Source organism: Chenopodium quinoa, unplaced genomic scaffold, assembly GCF_001683475.1.
Source record: "Chenopodium quinoa cultivar QQ74 unplaced genomic scaffold, ASM168347v1, whole genome shotgun sequence".
Classification (NCBI taxonomy): Eukaryota; Viridiplantae; Streptophyta; class Magnoliopsida; order Caryophyllales; family Amaranthaceae; genus Chenopodium; species Chenopodium quinoa.
The window spans coordinates 1661892-1673362 of record NW_018742616.1 but is presented as its reverse complement, the minus strand read 5'-3'; the positions used below and the strand labels follow the sequence as shown (position 1 = coordinate 1673362).

The window sequence follows — 11471 nt, the reverse complement described above, 5'->3', positions numbered from 1 at the left end:
AATTGTAACAGTTTTCCCTTTCTTAAAAAACAATTGCAATAACTTATTCATTACAGTAATAATTAATGTCTTCATATTTATGAATTTATCTGTTCTTATTTTATTATAATAATAAAAAAAATATTATCAAATCCGTGCATCGTAAGGGCTTTACACCTAGCTTTTCCTAAAACAAATCGCTCCAAATTTTCACAATTTTTGTTTTAAAAATAAAAATAAAAAAATCGCATAAGGGATATTCCAATTTTAAACTAGGGTTAGGGTTCTGTATTTGCTTCCCACTCTCTCTCATATATATACTCTTCTTTCCGTCATTTTCTACTCTCCACCATTATTCCATCTTTAATCTCTACATCTTTCAAAGAATCTTAAACGCCAATTCAAAAATGGAGCAAACTTTCATCATGATCAAGCCTGATGGCGTCCAAAGAGGACTGGTTAGTTTCAATTTTCACCCTTTTAATTCAATTTTTCCAAATTTTTTTGCTGCTTATTTGGGTTGTTAAAGTTTCAATTTGATTTTTTTGCTGCTTGATTGGGTTGTTAAACTTGATTAATCATTGATTTAATGGCAAATTTAACTGGGTTGATTGATTTTTGAACTGGGTTTTTGAGATAATAAGCTTTTCTTGTTTAATTTGGTTGTAAAATACAGAGTTGGAAGATTTTAGTGTCAGATTGTGAGTTGTGATTCTGAAATCGTTTTTTAAATGTGTAGGTTGGTGAGATCATCAGCAGATTTGAGAAGAAGGGTTTCTCTTTGAAAGGTATGATCTGAATTTTACAAACTTGGACCTTCAAACAAATATCTCCTCTGCTTCAGTATTATGTAAATAATTGCAAGGTTAATTCAAGGTTAATATGTTGCTTAAACTAATGATATTAGCTCAAAAGTGTGTTTATTTGATGCCTATAATTGTGTCCAAGAATACAATTATGTTTTTTAATTGCTGCCCCATGTCTGATTTCAATATTAATAATGAGTTGACCAAGACTCGAATCCGGAACCAATCTGATGAAGGAGAAGCTATCTCATGAATCATTGCATGCTTGTTAGTCGAATTAAGCTATGTAAATGGGATTGGGAATGATCTAGTTTTGGTTGATGTTAAAAGCTTAAGTTTTGGTTGATGTGGCTGTCTATTGAATGATGTTTGGTCTGTGTAGCTTTGAAATTTGTGAATGTGGACCGTCCTTTTGCCGAGAAGCACTACGCTGACTTGTCTGCCAAGCCCTTCTTCAACGGTTTGGTTGAGTACATTGTTTCCGGGCCAGTGGTTGCTATGGTCTGGGAGGGTAAGGGTGTTGTTGCCACCGGAAGGAAGCTCATTGGAGCCACCAACCCACTTGCTTCCGAGCCAGGAACCATCCGTGGTGATTTTGCCATCGACATTGGCAGGTACTTAAATTGCCTATGCATTAATATTTGCTTAGTAACTCGATTTTGAAGTATTTCCTGTGTGTTTGTGCTGGATATTTTATGAGTATTATGCTGTCTTTAATGTGTTTTACCTGATGTACTAGGTATAGTAGTGACTTCTGTGATGATTGATAGTCCTCTCTGCTTAAAGAAACAGCTCCAAACAATTTAGCCACAATCATATTTGACTGACTATCAGAAAGTAGTCTATACGTACGGATAGAAAATGTTATTCTATATTTAAATGCTTATCAATGAAATGTTGTGTGTTTTGATTTTCCTTTCATCGTGTCACTTGTAGCGCTAACTGCTTACAAATCAATGCAATATAATTTTGCACTTTTACATGAATAAATATGCTGTTAGGCACAGTAAGAGTTGTACACTAAAGTAGATTTGGATTAATGATCATTTCTTAATTTTGACCGACACAGGGGTCTTGATGCATGAACGGCAATTATATTGTGTGAAAACTAAAATTCCCCTTTATTCGAGGTGTAATCATTGAACAAAACTGTCGAAAGGACTCTTTTGTCTGATTGTCATTTTTACCAAGAAGACTCTTGATTGTCCTGTATCTCCTTGACCTTTAATTGTACATTCCTTTTAAAGTTGGAGCTTTGTATCAATGTAGTTCAAGATTAATCACTTATGTGTTTTTTCCTCTTTTTTACGGGGGAGGTAGCTAATTTTTTTATTTTCAACCCTATGATTTACTTTATTGTTCCCGTGCTATTGTTAATCGATGAATCTATGATTTCTGCAGAAATGTCATCCATGGCAGTGATGCTGTTGACAGCGCAACAAAGGAGATTGCTCTTTGGTTCCCCGAGGGAGTTGTTCACTGGCAAAGCAGCCTACACTCATGGATCTATGAATAGATCTATACCTGCTTAATATGGTTTACTTGCCAACCCTCCATGTGGAACTTGACTATCTAAGAGTTGCTATTATCTTGAGAAAACATATTTGCCAAATTAGACATTTTGGTGTTGGTTAATCTTATTAGACAGCTTCTTTTGATTGCGGTGTTCTGTTTATTGTGTTACTATGTGTTTTGCAGGAGCATTTGATGACATACTAATTTATTTTTGCTCTATAAATGGTTGATGCAAGGTGTTTGCGAGCTGACATCTTAATATTTAATTTTAATGTCTTGGTGTTTCTTCATCCAGAGCTGTAAAAAGACTAAAAACCCGGATAAAAAGTTTAAAAATAACCTTTATTCGTTCTATCACCTCTCTTTCAAAATACGTAGTATAGACTTAGAAAAGCTTCTATTTATTGGCCAGATTGTTGGATGAACAACTTCTCTCTCTTCTTCCTTTTTTTTTTATTTTTTTTATTTTTTATTTTTTTTATTTTTTTAATTTGACATGCTTAATCAACAGAACTATTACAAACTAAGTAAAAGGTTTGCTAACAAACTCAAACAAGCTTGTACGGGGACGAACAGTAGGATTTTGTTTGGGCAAAGAATACTCGAATGACTAATTAACAATTGAAATTTTTTTAATGCAAAAGTAACAAAAAATAAAATATAAAGGCACACGAGTAAATATATTTAAGAGTTGTAGTGGTTTTTAGTACGAATAGTACAAACTGGAGGAGAGCTTTCGAAGGGAAGTTAGCGAGGTATATAGAAATGCATAAGGAGAGGTATGAGAGTCTTTTCACATGAAATTTGAAAAATCCTAATCAGCACTCACGTGGTATCATTGGATGATTAAATAGTAATCTTAGTTGTATTACATATGCTTGTACTGGCACTAAATATACTCTCAGGGGTATTTTATAAACTTTCAATAGTACAAATAGAGTGTGGTCCTCATTTAATTAGTCAAATAATACCATTGTATATTTAGTGACACTATAAATGCTTTACGTGTTACTAAATATACTCTCAGTAGTACTTGAATAAAAATTCCAATAGTATTTTATAAGCTTTCAATGGTACAGTCAAAGTGTGGTCCCATCACTATTTTATCTCTTTTTATGTGAAATGGGGTCCACAACACTTTTTTTTTTCTTTAATCTTTCTTCTATGTACTTTTATTATATTTTAATATTGTTATGTTTTTGTTCGTACAAAACTAACCTCCATCATTACTTCCTCCAAACTAGAGTAGTTGAGTTTTCAGAAGCATAAATTCAGTTTAGTATTGTAGGAGGGGGGGGGGGGGGGGGGCGGGGTACGAAGTAGTATAGTTTCCTAAATTAGATTTTATTCCTATTGTACTTTCTCCGTCCCAGTATATAGTTTCCGTTTGTGTTTTTTCACGGTATTTAAGAAATGGGGGTAGAAAGTGGATGAAGTACACTAAAAAAAAGTGAAAATTAAGCGGAAAAAAGTAGACATGTGCAAAATTCAAGGATAAATTAGGAAGTACAATGAATAGAGATAAAAAAATGAGGGTATAATGGTCTTTACATATTATCCAAAAATAGAAATGGGAACAACATTTTGGGTTTCTAAAATAGGAAAAACAGGAAATATATTGTGGGACGGGGAGAGAGTACCAACATAATCTAAGAGATTAAGAGAACATCAGATTAACTAATTAAGGACTTGAGTTCTGCGGTCCTTGTAAGCTTTCTAAGCACAGTTTTTTAGTGTTTCCTTGTGTCAGTTATTCATCTCAACAGCACGGTGGGCTAGGCACCTATAATCTTTGCCAATTTATTCCCTTGACTCCCTGCGTCGAGCATCATTACCTGGACGACAGTTGTGAGTTCATTGGATATGATCAGTTCACGCGGTTCCCATCTTTCACTTACGAGTTGTTGAGCCCTCAAAGACCATTATTCCTGTATTCAAAATGTGCTGTATAACGCTACAAGAAAAATTGTTATCCATCCATTTTTTGCCGATATATTTGAGTGGTTCGAAGTTGAAAGGTTGGTTTGCACCTTCCTGTCGAAGCCTGGAAAAAATATAGCCAGCTCTTGAGCTAAAGTGTGCAATCACTTTGCCTCTATCATTATTCATTTTCAAAATGCAGCATATATACGGATATACCAATATACCAGAATGATGCTTGTTGGTTGTCGCCTTACTGGTTGATATATACCACTTTCTGGGGATGTGCCGACATCAGGTTTATCTTTAGTTTTTAGAGTAGTCCTGAATGCAAGTATCCGATCTGCTAGATTTTCCAGCAATGATTTGGGTAATTTCTCGGAAGTGTAGAAAGGCGATAAAAGTTCACGATTTGTGAAATTTGTGATGATTGAAGGAAGAAATTTTGGCACAATGTTATGATTTATGAAGTCGGACGGGAGAAAAATTAAGTGATATACGGATTACATGTTTGCAAGAATCAATGTGATAGTGGCAGGTTGATTTAGTTTCTGTTTTTGTCAAGTTTCTGTTTTTGTCAAGGTTCTGTTACAAACTACAGTAGGTATCTGATGGTAACAGATCTGTATCATCGCAGTCTCGTATTCTCATTGCATACCGAAACACAGGACTCCAGCACCGAATTGGCTTTCTTTGTTATCAAGCTCTGCAGTTTTGAACAGGTCAACAAATCACCCCTCACCCCTCACCCCTCACGCAACACCAATCTCAGCATGCCCTTCCTCTATTACCTCTTCACAGTGGTGTTTCTGAGAAGCGTGTCTGTGTTTCGAAGCCTGAGGCCCTAAACTTGGGTCAAGCTAGATGCGAGCCCTAACAATGAAGAAACACGCATTCAATCCCCCCATCCTACAGACCCACAATTCTTGCATTGCAAAATAACCAACAATAAATAAAAATACTCGTAGTATAGTTAGGCCTATTATTAATATTCTTAGCTAAATGATTAACATTCACACAGTCTTCACACTTCAACATGCAAGGACAACATAGAATTTAATATTTCTGAATGAGCAAAGAATTCTGATTAAGAATCAAGAGATGCTCCTATAGTCCTATGGTTAGAAAGTTAAGAGCTTGACAGTTCGATCTACCTTTCACACCTTCCCATCAAAGCATGATAGAAAAGATAAACTCAATCCCTGAGCTAGTGTCTCCAAATCACCATTACCACTCGCCAATCTGACCAGAGAGTGAAGCTCTGCTAGCTGCTTCTGCTTCTTCCAGGAGATTGAACATTAACATTCTTGCCTCTTGAAAATACTAAGAAAAACGCACTAACTAGCGACGACGAGAACATCTGATTAAGAAAACCCAAGCCCTAAAAATGGCATATTTTCATTGACAAGATAAAACTGGCCACACCTATAGCAATTCAGTTAGGTACTAGAACTGCTGATTTATGACTGTGTGGTGCTTACAAAAGCCACTCCTAAAATCAAATTGACAATGAATCCGGGTTTCAAGATGGCACACCAAATCTTCTAGGACCAGCACCATCCAGTTAGGTATCAAAGACAGGATTTCCCGTGGAAGGAATGGACTATTTCAATAAGAGAATAAAGGTTTCCAACATCTTGCATCTAACGTTCATCTTAGTTCTCTTGAAAGCTACCTATTTAGAGAGAAGACTATATGATGGCAGGTCTTCAAGCCGAATAATATCCTCAAGCATCATTTCTTTCTCAAGCTGACGGCGTGTAGCCTTCATCACCGCCTACAAAGATACAAAAAAAATATGATAAGCAAACATCACAGAATTCAAGCGAACTAGAACCAACTTAAACAAAGTTCAGTCAGTACAGTAAAAGATAGACCAAAACCAAGCATCCCAAGACCTTAAAACATAATCAATGATATTTATTCCTCATAGGAAATACAATAACGGAAAACTCTCTGATAGTAATAGCAAGCTTGCAAGTTGGCTGGGTTCAAAGACGGAGAAGTACAAAAAAGAGCAAAATAGAGCTTTAGGCCAAGGCAATTGAAAAATAAATGAGTTTAGAGATGAAAAATACAAATGCAAAAGACCACCTTTTCAACTACTGCAAGATTTTTGCTGAAGAGAACTTACATTAAAGTCCATGTACGAAGCATGCATCTCAAGCCAAAGATGGTCAAGCAGCTTGAAGGTGATGCAATAGAGCAGATCAAATGCTGAGTCATTTTCTGGAAAAGGAATAGGCAATGTCATCTAAGTAACACCGATCACACAAGATATCAATATCCCATAAAAATTAGGTGGTTTGTAAAGGGAGGTGAAATTACCAGATAGGCATTTTAGGAAAATTGCTCCCACCAGTGTTCGTGGCTTGACTGGATCAATGAAGCACGGTTTATCAGCACAATTAGAAAGTTTGCAGTGAGAACCTACTTTGATTAACCATCACAGATAAACTATGGATTCTACATTTATTCAGGAGCTATAGTGCAGATGCAGTGTCCAAACAGATGAATATATACAAAATTTCAGACACCAACTTATCGAAGGAGAAAGGCCAAAGTCCTCTATATTGAACATAATTGTTTATATACCCAAAGCATTGACACGTATCTAGGATAAATTTTAAGTATCCATTTATATAACTCTACTAAGAGTGGCACCACCAAATCCTATGGTACATGAAATATATATGTCCAATACCATGTCACATTGCTCTACAACAACATTGCGAAGAAGAAACCTTTTTAAATGCCAATATAGAGCAATCATATAACTCATTCTAGATAAAACATCTGAAATTGCAAGGCCAAAAACTATAAACGTCAAATGAAAAGTACAGAGTGATTTCTCTTCAAGTAGCAGAATAATGAATACAAGAATCAGAACCTGTAAATCCAGACCGCTAATAACAAAATTCAAATTTATAGAGAAAATGCACCTGCTTCAAGATCTAACATCTGGATCAGCATGAAGGTAATATTCACACCTGCTACAGCAAATGGGTATTCCCACATAGCCCGATCTCCCTCCTGCTTACGCAGAAGGTCCTGAAAGGATTTCTAGATAACACAAGCAGATAATGCATGTCAGCATACATATTACAAACAGTAAAAAGCAGAAAGGGAAGTGAATTTGAGCTGTGAGATGGCTAAAACTGGCTTGTGTATAGACTATAGAGTATAGACATGCAATGATGTTCCATCTTTCTAATCATAGATAAATCTCCCCATATGACTAATTTGACATTAAGTTCACAGGTGGTAAGAAATAACTAATATACATCAAACAACATTGAGAAAAGCTGATGACAAAAAGGGTGCATTGAACTTCAAAAGAACCCAGAGTAAACCCCATGATAATATATTCATCATAATTTAAAAATGACAAGCCTGTAATTAAACTATCTCCCTCTAAGTTGATTGCATTATACAAGTGTGCGCCAATTCTTCATAGATGAGTATCCTAGAATACTTTCACAATCAAACAGCTCTTAATTCAATTTCGTTCATGGACTGGAGCCTAGAACTAGAGTGGAAGTGTTCTTGTGGCATTCCCAAACTACTGCACACCAAAATATCACATAGTCCATCACAAAATAATAACTAAAATAACTCATGTGCGTGAGTGCCCTTGTGACAAACTGCACTTAATAGCCTGATATTTCCAAGCATGCGATTACTAGTTCCCACTCTCATCAACATGCACTATCATTCACACCTTTTTATTTGGTTTTAAGAATACCCTCAATATCTGCTTTTTAATAGGATCTTGTACCATTTGTACCATATCTATTAAAATGCCATAAAATAACCTCCCCCTAACTAGAACAACTGGGGGGATACAGAATGAAGTGTCAAAATACCATAACAAGGAGTCAAAGATAGTTAAAATGATACCATGGCCAAAAAGTCAAAGAGAATTTGATATTGTAGCATTCAGAACTATCCAAGATATATACAAACAATTCTAATCATTAAATGCCTTCATCATTCAAAATACCATGACAAGGCAACTAAGGAAAGGCCAACTTCTCCATATCTAACTCAATAAATCCAGACTGAAAGTCTTAACAAAGATAAACAAATTTACAATGATATACACATAAATGTTAGTAATGTTTTTAAAGTAAACTGAATAGAGACAGCAATCTGATGTCTAAAGTGGAAAGAAAGGAAAATGATAACATACCGGAAAATTTTTAGCAAAAAACAACAAGTTCTCCAGTGATATGAAGCCACCACCCCTGTTGAACATTGAAAATTAAGTTAAGTACTATGATTTAGCAAAACAGAGGAAGACTGAACAAAAGAATGCTGAGATACCTAAAATCTGTGGATGGATCTTTCCCTTGCCATCCCATCTCCTTCCATTGTTCAGATATCAAATCATGAAGTTCTTCATGAGGAAAGGAAGCATTCCACAATGCCCTCAAAGCTTCCTTCGAAAATCACCACCAAGAAACTAGAGTCAGTAACAGCATTACTCTCAATTTACATGTTAATGTTAGCTAAACAGGCTTGAGAAGACGAAAAATATAGTAACCAATCACAATCGACACGTTACTTATATTAAATCTCTAAGAAAACCTCTACAATGGGCATGGCAGGAGGTACCTGATGTTCTGGGTTTGAACTATCATAGGGAACATCAATGCGACTCTGCAACCGTTGCAAGCACTCTTCCTGAAAACACACGAGCCAAATACAAAAAAAACTCAGATATCCTATCAGAACTTCCATATGAGCATGTTCTACAAATGAGAGAAAGAACGCAGATGAAACAAATAAAAAGCTAATTTTCTAATTTAATGAACCAAAATGTAAATCTAAAACACTTCTGACATAAACTAAATGGTCTTAATATGAGATTTGTTATCTGGTACATCATTGCTTACACGAGCAAATGGGTACCAGAAACATGACTAATGAAAAAGCTTCACAACAGATTCATATTGGTATCAGCTGAGAAAGGTGTCATGTTAAGAACAATGGATCAATGGTACAAGTGATACTGACAAAAAAAGGAGGAAACTTAAATAGTTAGCTGCTTTAATCTCAAAATAATTACCTGTGTTGGAGTCAAATCAAACGATGGCCGAGCATCACTATCTCTTCTTTGAGCACAAACACACGAAAGACCTTTACCTATCCAAGCTGTTGATCCCGCAACAACTTCAGCTGCAAACAATAACCATCGCTGATGTAAGACAATGCTAAAAAACACTAAATTCTAAAATTTACCCAAATAAACATGATCAATTCGACACAAATTGAAAACAAAAACCCCTTAAATGATTAAACATCAAAATCAACCAACTGATTTTCTCAAACTAATCCAGCACCAACTTTATTTAATTGTTCCGAGCAACAACGAAACCAAACATAATCCACTCAACAGCAGAATATCTACCAAACAAATCAACAAAAAATTATATAAAACTAAACATTTCCTTATATAAAATAAAGAAAATAAATAATCACCATTTCTATATAAGACTATGGGTGGGTGCAGTTGATCCATATTTTTTCCACTCAAATTTGCTGACAAATGATCAGAAAAAATCATTACAACAGCAATTCTTCCACTATAATTACACAATTTATTTCAATAAATCGTTAGAGCAGTTAGCCTACCACATACATATTAATATGTATAATAATTTGTTGAAGACTCAGTAAATGACGAACGTGACGCCAAACATAATAATGAAGACTCCAGTCATTCTCTCAACATTCAATTTCCAGCTAACTCACAGCTTTTAACATCAAATTGACTCAATACTATAAACTACTGCGTAACATCATCAGAAATTCAATTGTATCATCAAATTAATTAATTATTACTCGTATTTTTAAATTCACATTCAATGAATTATGAATCAATCATATTTGCATCATTCCACTTGTTATCTACATAAGAGAGGAGAGAGAAAATGGAGAGAGTACCGGAATTCGTATGGTAAGAGCCACGGTCCAAACTCTGAGAAATTCGGCGAACAGCGACGAACGAACCACCGCGGTCGTCCATTTCCCGGCGAAAACCTTATTTTCAGGCGTAAACGAGCTCAAATTTTCAGTTCATTCCGGCAAATTTCCGCCGGAAAACCTTATTATCAGTACAAAAATGAAGGAATAATGCGAAACTCTCGCGAGTTTAATCGAATGCAAAAAAAGTGAAAATAACAAAGTATAATGCGAAGAGAACTGCAAGAATCGACGCTGTAAAGTGTCGCAAAAGGAAAAATGACACTCTCCAAGAAATCGAACCGCCAAAAAACGCCGATCTCGAACTGAAACTGAACGCAGAAATCAAGAAATGATTTCTTTAACGAGAAAAACAAGGAGAAAATATTAGCTTCTGAGAGAGAAATTAGGGTTTCGAGATCTGCAATATAATCGCCATTGTTGGAGCTTGAAACTTTCTCTCTCTTGTTTCAGTGGTTTCTCTCTCTTCAACCTCGCACTCTTTCTCTCTCTATATATGCTCGGAGGCGTTCAGTGTTTGTTAGGAAGGTGGAAGTAAAGCGCTGTGTTTTACGACTTTTTTTTAATTTTAATTATTGGTTAGTAATAGTAAACATATGTAATTAAACTAATTATGTATATATTAGATTTCCATCCATTTTAATGATAAAGTTGCTTAATTAATTGGATTTTTAATGTAATGATTTTTTTGACTTGTAAAAAAGGTACCAAAAGGTATGATAATATTTTTTTTTTTTTTTTTGAGAAAGGTATGATAATTATTAATTGTGCTTTGGTAAGTCCATAATAATGAGGGTATTATGGTCAATGTATGTGTTACAAATTACAAGAGGTGGTGTGATAAAAAAGCAAAGTTGATTTGCTAGGCTTTGGGGAATGGAAATTGGAAAGTATGTTGGTTTAAAAATTGGGTGGTATAAAGTATTTCCTCTTAATAATTCGTAAAGTACTTTTTCCGTTTTTGAATTAGTTTATTTTGGTTTGATTAAGGGATTATATATCAACCTATTAATCTATTATACATGCTTTATAATTATACATCTCAATTATCGTATAAGTTAACCTTTTATAAAGTTTTTCGTTACTTGTATCAATAAAGATAATATGCAATTTTTCAAAATTTAGCTTGAGATATAATGTAATCAAGTGCTTTATATTTTGGGAAGTGCAACTATTGAAATTATATTATTAAAATACAATATCGGTAGCTCTTGCAAAAACTCATAAACAAAACAAAACAAAACAAAAAAAAAAAAAAAAAAG

The 11471-nt window shown here is 34.8% G+C and overlaps 2 protein-coding genes across 2 annotated transcripts; one reads left to right on the top strand and one right to left on the bottom strand.

The window, feature by feature from the left end:
• The first annotated feature begins 272 nt into the window (after window positions 1-272).
• LOC110721543 (nucleoside diphosphate kinase 1) lies at window positions 273-2550 on the top strand. The gene is made up of 4 exons (XM_021900718.1): window positions 273-437; window positions 719-767; window positions 1168-1399; window positions 2187-2550. The coding sequence occupies exons 1-4, from the start codon at window positions 387-389 to the stop codon at window positions 2299-2301; spliced, it is 447 nt and encodes a 148-aa protein (XP_021756410.1). The 5' UTR covers window positions 273-386; the 3' UTR covers window positions 2302-2550.
• A 2619-nt stretch (window positions 2551-5169) lies between these two features.
• LOC110721542 (ELMO domain-containing protein C-like) lies at window positions 5170-10833 on the bottom strand. Its single transcript, XM_021900717.1, has 9 exons — window positions 10170-10833; window positions 9292-9401; window positions 8838-8906; window positions 8547-8662; window positions 8413-8467; window positions 7163-7283; window positions 6549-6596; window positions 6355-6449; window positions 5170-5997 (listed from the first exon to the last, which is right to left on the bottom strand). The coding sequence occupies exons 1-9, from the start codon at window positions 10249-10251 to the stop codon at window positions 5896-5898; spliced, it is 798 nt and encodes a 265-aa protein (XP_021756409.1). The 5' UTR covers window positions 10252-10833; the 3' UTR covers window positions 5170-5895.
• Window positions 10834-11471: the final 638 nt, after the last annotated feature.